Source organism: Heptranchias perlo, chromosome 32 (assembly GCF_035084215.1).
Source record: "Heptranchias perlo isolate sHepPer1 chromosome 32, sHepPer1.hap1, whole genome shotgun sequence".
NCBI classification, from domain to species: Eukaryota; Metazoa; Chordata; class Chondrichthyes; order Hexanchiformes; family Hexanchidae; genus Heptranchias; species Heptranchias perlo.
Window position 1 is genome coordinate 16,032,064 of NC_090356.1, and position 15,286 is coordinate 16,047,349.

At 41.4% G+C, this 15,286-nt stretch overlaps 1 protein-coding gene across 1 annotated transcript in view; it reads right to left on the reverse strand.

The window, feature by feature from the left end:
• vwa5b1 (von Willebrand factor A domain containing 5B1) overlaps window positions 1–15,286 on the reverse strand; it is a 141,599-nt gene that overhangs the window by 61,468 nt on the left and 64,845 nt on the right. Inside the window, exons 12-13 of the mRNA XM_067970091.1 lie at window positions 5,342–5,531; window positions 3,620–3,819 (exon numbers count right to left, since the gene is read on the reverse strand). Coding sequence (XP_067826192.1) covers window positions 3,620–3,819; window positions 5,342–5,531 — 390 coding nt within the window. The remainder of the gene's footprint in view (window positions 1–3,619; window positions 3,820–5,341; window positions 5,532–15,286) is intronic.

A 15,286-nucleotide genomic window follows, 5' to 3' on the forward strand; every position in this document is an offset into this window, starting at 1 on the left:
GCTGAAAATTTCTAAAATTGGTCAACCCAGGGAGACAGTCATTTCCCTGACCTGCTGGCAGTACAAAAGTTGAGATACATATTGGTTTATTCTTCCTACATTTACTTTAACATACACATTTCATTAAGTGTTGCTAGATCTCACCATGACTCTTCCACAGTCTGCAAATAAATCAATGTCTTTAGCACAGGCTACATTCTGGACTGCAGTTTCTCCTATTTCAAGTTTCACTTAATGAACTGAAGCATCAGAACATAAGAAATAGGAGCTGGAGTAGGCCATACGGCCCCTCGAGCCTGCATCCTATGCACTGATGATTTGCTTGAGTTATGCAGGTTCTCTCATCTAGTTCATAGTCTACTTTTGTTTCTGAATTCAAACAGAACAGTGGCCATCTTATCCTCATACATGTAATAAAAAGCTTTCTTTATCTCTCACTCTGCCTCAGTTGTTAAGTGCACTGCTTGGCATTGTGTTTAGTTATACAGACCAGTAAAGTGCCAGGTTTGATCCTGAACTGTGCTAAGATAGCTTGTCTCAGCCGCGGTCCACATTAGTCTTACAGTCAGGGAGGGAAATAATCAGCCCACACCTAACTCACTGGAAAGTATGCATGTGAGTGCTTGGACTTGAATTAGACTTGGTTGTGACACCTCCACAGTTGAATAGCACAAGTGAAATACCAGAGCACCTGCAGAGCTGTATTCCAGCTGAGATAGCACCTTCAGGAGTCGGGGTAAAAATCAGAGGGGAGCAAGCTTTCTTTAAGTTTACAAACCTGATGGCGATTTCAAGTTCTGCAGTTTTTTGTTTATCAAATTAATATCTGATTTTCATGTTCCCTGCTGATCCTAAATACACTTTAGGGTCTGGAGACACTGGCGATGGTACAAAAATGATTTACAAGGATGATTTTTTTAATATTCATTCATGGGACGTGGGCATCGCTGGCGAGGCCGGCATTTATTACCCATCCCTAACTGCCCTTGAGAAGGTGGTGGTGAGCTGCCTTCTTGAACCGCTGCAGTCCGTGTGGTGAAGGTTCTCCCGCAGTGCTGTTAGATGGGGAGTTCCAGGATTTTGACCCAGCGACGATGATACCAGAACTGAGAGGTTATAACTAGCAGAAAAGACTGAACAGGCTGAGGCTCTTTTCTCTAGAAAAGAGAAGGCTGAGGGGTGACCTAATAGAGGTCTTTAAAATTATGAAAGGGTTTGATAGGGTAGGCGTAGAGAAGATGTTTCCACTTGTGGGGGAGTCCAAAACTAGGGGCCAGAAATATAAGATAGACACTAATAAATCCAATAAAGAATTCAGGAGAAACTTCTTTACCCAGAGAGTGGTTAGAATGTGGAACTTGCTACCACATGGAGTAGTTGAGGCAAATAGCATAGATGCCTTTAAGGGCTTGCTACAAAAGCACGAGAGAGAAAGGAGTAGGAGGATATGCAGATACAGTTAGATGAAGTAGGGTGGGAGGAAGCTCGTGTGGAGCATAAACACAGACACAGATAGTTGGGCCGAATGGCCTGTTTCTGTGCTGTAAATTTTATGTAATTCTTTATCTTCTGCAATATTCCTGACTCTATTTCTAAAATCTAAGCTTATATTTTATCTCGTTGGCTAAGAAAGCTGATTCCCTTGGGTTCTTTGAAATTATAATGAGATAGTCACAGTTGTTGATCTTTAGTTTTTCTCCCCATTTTAACTACCCAAGAAAACCAGGCTGATGGGAGCTGCAGTGGTTATCAAGTGATGTTCTTTCTCCTGTAGAGCTGTAAATGTCATTGCTTTTGACATTTGGGAGAGATGGAGCTACATTTAATGAAGGATTTTTTATGTGTATCCAAGGGAGAAAAAAAAAGGACACTACAATGTTTGCTACATCGCAAATGAGATTCATTAGGGCACATTTTTGCATTTTGTGGAGTCATTGTAATTGATGTGCTGCACTGATTGGCTAAAATCTAATTGGGGGTTAATTTCTTCACTATTTTCTGATACATAGTCAAGGAAACTCATTTTTTGTGGCAGAAAGATCATCAGGTGCCATTTCCGCTGGTTTTCTGCCATTTAATCAGTTCCCCCGAGTGCCCTCACTATTTTTGACCCTTCCCGCGATCCGTCCGCCGAGTCCTGAATGCCTTCATTTAAATATATGATAATGAGGGCCAGAATACATGCAGCAGACTTCTGGACAAGTTGTAATTTATGGATAGTGGAGGACAGGAGGCAAAGAAAGTGTTGGGATAGTCTAGTTGAGAGATGATATAGCCATGTATTAACAGTTTTAGAATTGAAGGGATTGCGTTAAGAACAAAGGCAGGCAATGTTGCATTGATGGAAGTAAGCAGTCTTTGTGATGAAAAAGATATGAGATCTTAAACTTTGCTCAGGATCAGACAGGATATCAAGATAGATAATTGGTCTAACCTGAGACAGTGTTTGGAGAGGGGGATGGAGTCAATGGCAAGAGAATCGGAGCCAAAGACGAAGGCTTTGGTCTTCCCGATGTTGAACTGGAGGAACTTATGATGCAAGACTCTATGGGCTCCTGCAATTCTGGCCTCTTGCGCACCCCTGATTTTCATCGCTCCACCATTGGCGGCCTTGCCTTCGGCTGCCTAGGCTCTAAGCGCTGGAATTCCCTCCCTAAACCTCTCTGCCTCTCTCTCCTCCTTTAAGAGGCTCTTTCAAACCTGCCTCTTTGACCAAGCTTTTGGTCACCTGTCCCAATATCTCCTTATGTGGCTCGGTGTCAAATTTTGTTTGATAACACTCCTGTCAAGCACCTTGGGACATTTGTGGTTCTTGTTGTTGGACATGCAGTCTGACAGCACAGAGGCAGTCTCAAATAACTACAAACCATTGTGATTTTTCCCACCGGAGATAGGGGCAGACAAATACCATCAGTAGACAAGCTCGTTACCTGGTATCATGGCTTCGTAGGCTGGCATCAATGATGCTTGTTCTGATATTAGGACTGTATGAGCTGTCATTGGGGTTTAAGCTGACACCTTTCAGGACCAAGTGAGTTGAGGACTGCTAATGGGAATGGGTTTGCTATTCCTCCCAATTTGGTATCATTAGCAAACTTTGATATGAACCCCTTTATGTCTACGTTGCAGAACAGAAGTGGTCCCAATACTAAGCCCTCGGATGTCCCACTAGGCACTGAATCTGCCGGACTGAGAAAAATCCATTTACTACGAACCTTTGCTGTCTGCTTCTCAGCCATCTCTGTCCATACTAACATTTTCATTTTATGCCATCGGCCCTAATTTTCTCAGCCAGCTTCTTATGGAGCACTTTATCAAATGCTTTCTGGGATATTCTGACCAGCTCCTACATCTCCCCTGTCTCTACTTCTCCTCATTCTCTCAAAATGTCTATCAGGTTAGGAATACATGATCCACCCATCACAAATCCACGTTGACTTTCTCTGATCAGTCCATGCCGTCCTAAATATTAATTTATTTTATCACTAATTATAACCTTACATTTTACCTTTAAACTGAAAACGCATATTTTAAGTTGTGCTAAAATTATTTCACAATTAATTTTCCAAAGTTATGACTTTGATAATGGGTGTCTACTTTCCAGGTAAATGTCACTCGCCTGAAACTCTCCCTGCCAAGGAGAGACGCTTTCTGGGCTATTCTGACCAGCAAGCTGTTGAGCCCTTGCTCTTCGCAGAGGGTTTTTATTGAATGCTGAAGATGGATCACTGGAGGTGAATGCTCTCTTAGAGGCGTACTGTTCGGCAATGTGATTGGTGCTGTACGCTCTTCTTCTGGGAGACGTTTTTGACTCAATACCTTGAAATGTATTTTAAATACGATTTATATTGAGTTAACAAATTGTAAAACACAAGACTTCATCCTATCTTTCTAATTCCTTCTTGGTAATTATTGCATCTTTCAAAATTGTAAATATTCCAAGGATATTGTTCAGGAATAAATTAACCAAACTGAATTCTACGCCACAACTAACCATTTGTTAACTCTGGCCCAAATCTAAATAGCACTGATGTTTGTAGCTAGTCCATAAATTTAACTTAAGAATAAAGGAGGTGAAAAACTCCTGTTAGAAAATGGATAGTGGCAAGCCAGGATAGTACATTGCAAAGCAATGATTCAAAAAAAATCCCATGTAAACAATATATATATATTAACAGTTACAACCCAGTCAATGTATGTATTCAGGTGAAGATTATAACAAATATCAGAGCTTCCCTTTCCCTCCCATGCCCCGCACCAAGCTAGAGTCACTCCAATTTTCCATTCCTGATCACTATCCAGTGACCCATACTGGACAGTACATGTATATGTAATCGTTATATAAAATTTCTAAATTAAAATTGTTGCAAAAATCATGGTAGACTCATAATCCTCAGTTAGCTACTGCTGAGTAGACAGGATCCAACTTGACTGTGATGCCCACCACAGTTAAATAGTCTGCAGTCCTGAAGTCAAAGAATATACAGGAAGAGTGGCCATTTGAGTGAGATGCAAGGTAGTGCCACAGTGGTACTATGTCTCAGCATAAATCTTCAACTTTGAACAAAGAGGAAGAAAATTAGAGAAGGAGAATTAGAGAAAAATGGTCGTCTATGGTTTCAGGGACACTGGCCTCTCTCTGGCATCTCACATAGGTACCTATTTATGCCTGAGTCTAGACAATGGTGCTGGAAGGCTATTTCACTACAGAAGGCATTATGGCAGAGCCTGATCCAGTCCTCACCTGACAGCCACACATACACAATTTCCAGTAGGCATTACTGCATAGCAAGTAGGAGCAAGAACCTTGGCTGTTCTTTTTTCCGTCCCTAGCTCAGAGGTTTTGAAGGCCATTGTATTGTCCTAATCACTAGCCTGGTTGAGATCGGCTAACTCAGCACAAACCAGGGATCAAACTGGGGTCTTCCTGGTCTGTATGGCTGAATTTTATACTGGACAATGCAATTGCCAACTGACCCATCAGGGGAAGCATCAATGGTTTAATCCTCAGTAAAAGTAAATCTACCATGTAGGAATTCCCCAATTTGGTGGTTTCTACTGGGACAGACCATGCTATTATCAACATGTCTACTCAGCAGTATCCAACAGGGCAGCAGAGTAAAAGTCTTCTATAATTTTTACAATTCTAGTTTAGAAATTTTAAATTGTCCTTTTACATAAAGATTACATTGTCTAAACTTCAAAAAGACTACCATTGGAAAAAAAATGTGGTAGTTTGGCATTATGCTGGATGCTGTTAATGCTAGGAATTTCTGGCCGGCATGTCCCTTTTAAAAAAATAAACCCCAAAAATGAAAAGCCCCAACCCCAGACACCTTACCTTCCTTTTCATGGTGTCCATTAATACAGCTCACTTCCTGAGGCAGTTCCTTTGCAGAGTCCACTACAGAATCTCTGCAGTTTCTCAAGTTATCTGAATTCATCCTAACAGACTCCTCTTCTTGGGAATGGTAAAACACTGAACTGTTGGATTCCTGAGACCACATCATGCTGAACCTACGCTGTTTGTCCTTAATCAAATCAAGAAATATAAACACTGAATCAGAGGTAAGCTACCGCACAAAAATATATCAAATCAGCAGTTGTGTTTGTAGCTCCAGCGCTGGAGTAACTAGTAACAAGTGGCTTACAAGTTCAAACCTTAGTTTTGACTGACTTTCAAACTTGTTTGTCTTTACTAGCCAAGTTTCACCAGCTTTCAGCCAAACTACAAGATGGACTATTGTGCAAGGCAGAGGAGGGTTAATGACAGGACCAATGTTGCATCGTTGAGGCACAGAACCAACCATTCCATTCCACTCTACTAACTGAAGTAGGATAATTGTAAACAATTTTACAACACCAAGTTATAGTCCAGCAATTTTATTTTAAATTCACAAGCTTTCGGAGATTTTCTCCTTCCTCAGGCAAATGTTTGACTGAGAAAATCTCCGAAAGCTTGTGAATTTAAAATAAAATTGCTGGACTATAACTTGGTGTTGTAAAATTGTTTACAATTGTCAACCCCAGTCCATCACCGGCATCTCCACATCATGAAGTAGGATAAGTGTCATTGGGAAATCCCATAGGACAACTTAGAAATTTAAATCAACGTAGGCAAGTGTGAGCTCATCCACTTTGGACCTAAAAAGGGTAGATCAGAGTACTTTCTAAATGGTGAAAAGCTCAAAACAGTGGAGGTCCAAAGAGTCTTAGGGGTCCATGTACATAGATCATTAAAATTTATGGACAGGTACAGAAAATAATCAAAAAGGCTAATGGGATGTTGACCTTTATATCTAAAGGACTAGAATACAAGGGGGTAGAAGTTATGCTACAGCTATACAAAGCCCTGGTTAGACCACACCTGGAGTACTGTGTTCAGTTCTGGGCACCGCACCTTGGGAAGGATATATTGGCCTTGGAGGGAGTGCAGATTTACTAAAATGATACCTGGACTCGAAGGGTTAAATTATGAGGAGCGATTACACAAACTAGGGTTGTATTCCCTGGAATTTAGAAGATTATGGGGTGATTTGATCAAAGTTTTCAAGATATTAAGGGGAACTGATAGGGTAGATAGAGAGAAACTATTTCCGCTGGTTGGGAAGTCTAGGACTAGGGGACGTAGCCTAAAAATTAGAGCCAGGAATTTCAGGAGTGAAGTTAGGAAACACTTCTACACACAAAGGGTGGTAGAAGTTTGGAACTCTCTTCCGCAAATGGCAGTCGATGCGAGCTCAATTGTTAATTTTAAATCTGAGATTGGTAGATTTTTGTTAACCAAAGGTATTACAGGATATGAGGCTACGGCGGGTATATGGAGTTAGGTCACAGATCAGCCATGATCTTATTGAATGACGGAACAGGCTCGAGGGGCTAAATGCTCCTGTTCCTATGTTCCTAAATATAAAAAGGGGATGGTGTACACAGGCTACTTCAGTTGGAATCACTCTTGCCTCCGAGACAGAGGGTCATGGGTTCAAGACCCATTCCAGGACCTCAGCATATAATCTAATTTAACATTTCAGTACAGTACTGAGAGACTGATGTATCACTGTAGCATGCTGTCCATTGGATGAGATGTTAAATTTTCTAAAACTTCATAACTGTTGCAGCAGAAACGTCCAGACTCCTATTATTCCTGTATTTTTGAACAATTTGTTATCTTATTCTTGCAACAATTTTCATTTATTCAGAAATGTTTATTATTAAAAGAACACGAGAATGTAAAAGATTGCATCTGGTCCATCTGATCTGTGGCAGTGTTGTCATATAAATGCAGCTCCAGTGTCTCATTCTTGTGGCTACCCTTAATCCTGCTTCACCATTGATTTTTGGAAATCACTGTTACTTCTTGCCATGATATTGTGAATAAATCGAATAAGACAACATTCATGAAGCATTGACCTTACAACGGCATCTGCGAACACAAATGTTGTTTGTCTTCCTTTGTTGCTCCCTTTCTCTCTTTCCTGACTGTCTGGCAAGCAGTTTAATCTGTTACTGCCCACAACATCTGCAAAATGCCATGTTCCAATTAAATTGGATAGAAAATCTCTTACGCAAGGTAACAGAGCTCATACCAGTGTCTCAGAAAGATAAGCATTTTTACTGAAGGCAGTAAACACAGAAAGAATACAAATCAATGTCCACAGACAAAACAGTGACACTACATGTCTTCCTCCTTTAAGCAAGCATTTCTTCTCCAAATGTATTTACACCACTGAATTCTAGACACCTTCCCCCACCCCCCTTAAAGCTGATCATCCACTGCATATTAAATTTGTTAGGCGAGGGAATTAAGGGTTACGGAACCAAGGCAGGTAGATGGAGTTAAGATAAAGATCAGCCATGATCTAACTAAATGGCAGAACAGGCTCAAGGGGCTGAATGGCCTACTCTTGTTCCTATGTTCCTAAATGTCTACTGATTGGTATGGCAAACATGCTATGATTGATTCTGTCCCAGGGCTTGCATGCTGTCGAGTGCATTACCTCCTCCTGTCGTCCTTCTAAAACCTACAAATCGGCATCAGCCAAACATTACTTCTTGATTTGTGTCCTCATCTTTACGAACATAAATAGGAGCAGGAGTAGGCCATACGGCCCCTGGTGCCTGCTCTGCCATTCAATCAGATCATGGCTGATCTTTGACCTCAACTCCACTTTCCCGCCCAATCCCCTTATCCCTTGATTCCCCTAGAGACCAAAAATCTATCAATCTCAGCCTTGAATATATCCAATGACTCAGCATCCACAGTCCTCTGGGGTAGAGAATTCCAAAGATTCACAACCCTCTGCATGAAGAAATTCCCCCTCGTCTCAGTCTTGAATGGCCGTCCCCTTATCCTGCGACCAAGACCCCTAGTTCTAGACTCGCTAGCCAGGGGAAACAATCTCTCAGCATCAACCCTGTCAAGCCCCCTCATAATCTTATATGTTTCATTCTTCTAAACTCCAGAGAGTATAGGCCCATTCTACTCAACCTCTCTTCATAAGACAACCCTCTCATCCCAGGAATTAATCTAGTGAACCTTTGTTGCACCGCCTCCAAGGCAAGTATATGCTTCCTTAGATAAGGAGACTAAAACTGTACGCAGTACTCCAGGTGAGGTCTCACTAAAGCCCTATACAACTGTAGTGAGACTTCCTTACTCTTGTACTCCAACCCCTTTGCAATAAAGGCCAATATGCCACTTGCTTTCCTAATTGCCTGCTGTACCTGCATACAAACTTTGTGTTTCTCGTACGAGGACACCCAAGTCTCTCTCAACACCAACATTTAATAGTTTCTCACCATTTTAAAAAATTCTGTTTTTCTATTCTTCCTACCAAAGTGAACAACCTCACATTTCCCCACATTATACTCCATTTGCCACCTTCTTGCCCACACACTTAACCTGATTATATCCCTTTGCAGACTCTTTGTGTCCTCCTCACAGCTTACTTTCCCACCGAGCTTTGTATCATCAGCAAATTTGGATGTATTACACTCGGTCCCGTTATCTAAGTCATTAATATAGATTGTAAATAGCTGAGGCCCAAGCACCGATCCTTGCGGCACCCCACTTGTTACAGCCTGCCAATCTGAGAAGGACCCGTTTATCCCTACTCTCTGTTTTCTGTCCTTTAACCAATCCTCTATCCATGCTAATACATTACCCCCAACCCCATGAGCCTTTTCCTTTTATGTGGCACCTTATCGGATGCCTTTTGAAAATCCAAATATACTCCATCCACAGATTTCCCTTTATCTACCCTGCTAGTTACATCCTCAAAAAACTCTAATAAATTTGTCAAACATAATTTCCCTATCATGAAACCATGTTGACTCTGCCTAATCATATTATGATTTTCTAAGTGCCCTGTTACCACTTCCTTAATAATGGATTCCAGCATTTTCTCGATGACCGATGTCAGGCTAACTGGCCTGTAGTTCCCTGTTTTCTCTCTCCCTCCCTTCTTGAATAGCAGGGCAACATTTGCTACCTTCTAGTCCCCTGGGACCATTCTAAAGTCCACAGAATTTTGGTAGATCATAACCAATGCATCCACTATCTCTGCAGCTACCTCTTTTAGAACCCTAGGATGTAGGCCATCGGGTCCATGGGATTTGTCAGCTTTTAGTCCCATTAGTTTGTCTAGTACTTTTTCTCTCGTGATATTAATTGTTTTAAGTTCCTCACTCTCATTTACCCCTTGGTTCCTCACTATTTTTGGTATGCTTTTTGTATCTTCTACTGTGAAGACAGATACAAAATATTTGTTTAACACACCTGCCATTTCCTGATTCCCCATTATAATTTCTCCTGTCTCAGCCTCTAAGGGATCAATGTTTACTTTTGCTACTCTCTTCCTTTTTACATACTTGTAGAAGCTCTTACAATCCGTTTTTATATTTCTTGCTAGTTTACTTTCACATTCTATTTTATCAATTTTTTGGTCGTCCTTTGTTGGTTTCTAAAACTCTCCCAGTCCCCAGGCTTATTACTCTTCTTGGCAACATTATAGGCCTCTTCTTTCAATCTAATACTCTCTTTAATTTCTTTAGTTAGCCACGGGTGGATCACTTTTCCCATGGAGTTTTTATTTCTCAATAGAATGTATACATGTTGAGAATATTGAATTATTTCTTTAAAAGTTTGCCATTGCTTTTCAAATGTCAAACCTTTTAATTTAATTTCTCAATCTATCTTTGACAACTCACCCCTCATACCTATGTAATTGGCTTTATTTAAGTTTAAGACTCTAGTTTCTGACTTAAGTACGTTACTTTCAAACTTAATGTGAAATTTCATCATATTATGATCACTCTTCCCCAGAGTTTATTTTACTGTCTCATTACATATTATAAGATCTAAAATAGTCTGTTCCCTGGTTGGTTCCATGCCGTATTGCTCTAGGAAACCATCTCAAATACATTCCATGAACTCATCTTCCAAACTACCTTTGCCAATTTGATTTGCCCAGTCAATATGCAGATTAAAGTCCCCCATGATGACTGCATTTCCTTTGTTACAAGCTCCCATTATTCCATGATTAATATGCTGTCCAATGGTATTGCTACTATTAGTGGGCCTATTAACTACTCCCACCAGTGTTTTCTGCCATTTGTTATTCCTACTTTCCACCCATATTGATTCTACTTCCTGATCTTCCGAGCCAACATCCTTTCTCACGACTCTCCTTACGTCACCCTTTATTACTAGGGCTACAGCCCTTCCTTTTCCATTCTGCCTGTCTTTTCTAAATGTCATGTGCCCTGGCCAATCGTGGTCATTTTGCAACCATGTCTCTGCAACCATTTATCTCTATTTGTGCAATTAATTCATCTATCTTGTTACGAATGCTCTGTGCATTCAGATAAAGAGCCTTTAATTTTGACTTTTTACCATTTTTTCCTGCTTTGACCTTACTTGTTGTTGCATTATTATTGGCTAAACTCTCGGTCCCTTCCTGCCACACTCTGCTTATCTTTACCCAAATCACTACACTGTTCTATTCTCTTAACTTTGCTCATTAGATTTCTAAATTTCCCCTCACCTGATCTCCCCCCCCCCCCCCCCACCACCTTTTTAGTTTAAAGCCGTATCTACAGCCCTAGTTATTCGATTCGCCAGAACGCTGGTCCCAGCCTGGTTTAAGTGGAGCCCGTCCTGTCGGAACAGCTCCCTCTTTCCCCAGTACTGGTACCAGTGCCCCATGAATTGAAACCCCTTCCTCCCACACCACTCTTTGAGCCATGCATTTAACTCTCTGATCTGTTTGTCCCTATGCCAATTTGCACGTGGCTCAGATAGTAATCCAGAGATTATTACCTTTGAGTTTCTGCTTATTAATTTAGACCCTAGCTCCTCAAACTGTCTCAGCAAAACATCATTCTTAGTTCTACCTATGTCGTTGGTTCCTACGTGGACCACAACAACTGGATCCTCCCCCTCATGCTCCAAGTTCTTTTCCAGCCGCGAGGAGATGTCCTTAACCCTGGCACTGGGCAGGCAACACGGTCTTCGGGACTCTTGGTCGCAGCTGCAGAGAACAGTGTCTATCCCCCTGACTGTACTATCCCCTACCACTACCACAGTCCTTTTTACTCCCCCCACTTGAATGGCTCCCTGTACCATAGTGTCGTGGTCAGTTTGCCCATCCTTCCTGCAGTCTTTGCTCCCATCCATACAGATAGTAAGTATCTCATACCTGTTGGACAAGGTCAAGGGCTGAGGCTCCTTCATCACTAGATCCTGGGTCCCCATACCTGCCTGACTCGCAGTCACACTCTCCTCTCCCTGAACACTGAACAAATCTAAGCTACTACCTAATCTAAGGGGTGTGACTGCCCCTTGGATCAAAGTGTCCAGGTAACTCTCCCCCTCCCTGATGCATCGCAATGTCTGCAACTCAGACTCCAGCTGAACAACTCTGAGCTGAAGTTCCTCGAGCTGCAGACACTTACTGCAGATGTGGTTGCCTGGGATCATGCTGCTCTCCACCAACTCCCACATGCTGCATATATGACACACCACCTGCCCTGCCATTGTTTGTTGAACCAGAATTTATTTATATACTTTAAAGAGTATTTATTTACTTCTCTATTCAACCTTGGTGCTCTCCTGCTTTGGTCTTTCGCCTACATTTCTCAATGATCAATGAATGAAAACCTTCACAATGGAGAAACCCTAATCCTTGAACAAATTAGTGCAAAGGATGGCAATTCTCTCCCATCTGGTGCTGCATGGCCTCTGTAAGCATGTTCTTTATACTAAGGAATTTGAAGTTGATATTTGAGAGTACAACAAGCTGTGTGAGTGGAAGAGAAGCCTGTACTCATTTATAATACTAGTCGATCACCCATGGCATTGCACAAGGAGAGTCAAATGTAATCTTCAGAAGTGGGGTTAGAAAGCAGGAGATAAATGGACTAGGGTGCGCAGATGTAAAATGTTGGTATTTCTGTTATAAATTCCTATGTATAATGGAAACTGCCTATGTTAAATTTGTCACGTTCTAATTACACTCTCCTGTACAAAATTAAAAAGATTGTATTGGTGCTTTACAAAGCTTTGGTCAGACCCCATCTGAAGTATTTTATTAGCAGGGAAGACCACAAAAAGAGACAATATAAATAATTACATAATAACACTCCATTAATCCCACACCTTGCCATGTCAAAGTATCTCAAAGCACTTCAGATAATGAATTATTTTTGAAGTGCAATATCTGTGGTTATGTCAGCAAACACAGCAGCCATTTTATGCCAGCAGCATCCCATAAACGGAAATTAAATTAACATTCCATTAATCTATTTCTTTTTGTTGGTATTGTTTGACTGAAGAGTATTGGTCAGGACATCGAGAGAATTCCCTGCTCTTCTTTGGAAAGTGTCATATGATTTTTAACATCCACCTAAATCAGCAGATGGAACTTTGGTTTAATTTCAGATCCAAAGGACAGCACTTCCAACAATGCAGCACTCTCTCAGGACCGCCCTGGAGTATGAAGTAGATTATAATCTTATATCGCGGTGTGAGGCTTGAACCTACAACTTCTAATCCAGAGATGAAAGTATTACAACTCAGCCAAATTGATATAAACAAGTTTAAGAGACGACTAGGTATGTTTCCGAAGAGAAAATGAATTGAGGATATGAAGAGGAGGTGAGTAATCAGGATTGAGATCAATCAAGAAGGGAAGGTGTTGTTGGGCATGATGGCATTTTTCTGTTTCTAATATGTTCAAGATTGCCACATATTTTAGAATCAGGGGACATTGCCTCAAGCATAGAAGAAAGGTTTGGACTTAACTACTTTATGCAGAGGTTGGTGAATGAGTGGAATGGACTGCCCGGGCAGGCACACAGTGTATACGATAGATATTTGAGGGAGTGGGTGATAGAAGGATTTTAGTTTCTGGAACTAGGCAGATGGACTCCAGTCTTTTTCAGTCCTGTACTTTCCCACCATCCTTAAAGTTGGTAAAAATCCTCTTTATTCTTAAACAGAAATTTCACTTAGAAACCCATAGAAACATCACATGGCTGCAATTTCTGCTGGGAGTCCAGCAGAACAACTCAAAAAAAGACTGGGACCTGGATATACCGGGTCCCAAACTTAGTTGAGAATTCCCACTCGGCCTTATAAGGGGCGAAGCCTCTGCCCACCCCTTACACGGTCACATGTGGAGTGGGCAGCGTTGGTGGGGGACTCCCTGAGCCGAGAGTTCCCATTTCCCTAGCTCATAAAGTGTCCAGCATAACACTGGACGCTGATACGTCCAATCAGCTGAGACATACCGGCATCCAAGAGGATCAAAGTGGGTTCTCCCAGGAGGGGGCCGATCCAGGCGAGGGAAGCAGTCAAAACCCCTGAATTTCGGGACAGGCAGCAGGCAGAAATTTCAGTAGCATGGGGCAGGCAGGCACCAAAGATGTGCCTGTGGGTGGTGTGTCTCCTCTCATGCCCCATGCAAGTGAGGTACCCTCCCACTAACCCCACAAACTCTGGCAGGTACAGCACTAATGGTGGCAGGCATGATCCCAGCATTACTGTTACTGCAGCCTGCACGTTTTCCTGGAGTTTTATATTTTGCTGCTTCAAAAGATCCTAATTCTGGACCCATTGGAGCCAAATCCAAAGCCCAATTGCTCGAGGGGCCGAATGGTCTACTCCTGCTCCTATCTCTTATGGTCTTATGGTCTAATTCAAAAATAATGAATGGAAACACTTTGGCATGAGTAGGAGTAAAGTGAGCAGCTCAATTTGCTTAAAAGTCCTACATAGTATGTACATCAGGTTAATACAATGTTTGCATATTTTTCATTTCTTAAATCTAAAATGCAAATTGCATGATTCAGCAACATGTTTTTAGTGATACCAATATATAAACAAGTGGTTTATGAATTTTTAACATGATTCTAACAACCTCCACAATTAAAGTACTAATGAAACTTGCCTGAACAGTTTGACAGTCTCCATAAATTATTTAATGGTTTTAAACTCTCTAAATAATTAAGTAGTGCTAGCTCCCTCTATGGATTAGTAAGTGAGTGTGCTGCCTGATGTATTGACAGGATGGTACCAGGTTAGATTCTGAGTTTCCACTGGATTAGCACATCTCAGTCAGGTGGCAGTGGAGACACTACAATCAGCCCCAGGATCCCTGGCTCACGAAAAGGAAAAGATCGGCAAAGATTCCTGTTCCTGATTGCCTTCAATAATCCTTGCTGAAAAGAGTGCGTGTGTGTGTGTATATAATCATCAGTGAGTACGGACTTGGACTAAGCAGTCATACCCTCCACAAGCAAATAGTCAAGGCTCGCACGTTAAGACCGGTCACTTGGGCATGGTCCCAGAGAACTGGACACCAGCGTGAATCAGAGACATCAGGAGATGAGGGGAGAAACGGGGTGGGGGGGAATTGGGGATTTTGTTTTTAAGTAAGCAATGTTAAATTCAAGAGTGACTGTATTGGGTTTTAAAGCCAAGCTTTCTTCAGTGAAGAGAAAGAATTCTTGTCGTGTTGATATATGTTCACAATTTAATTTAGCTTTCTCCCAAAAAGGCAATATAAACAAGATTTCAAGATCAGAAGATTGATTTCATATTACAACAGTACAGCTACACTGAATGTAGCTCAGTTCCCAGCTCTATTTAAATTGACTAATGAGTCACCAGGCAGAGTCTGGTTCTTTTGTAAACAAGCATCCTATTTTCCTTTTTGCAGAAGCCAATTTAAGTGAGCCCAAGATTAAATTGAATTAATATTGACAGCAACAGCTATTGACACAC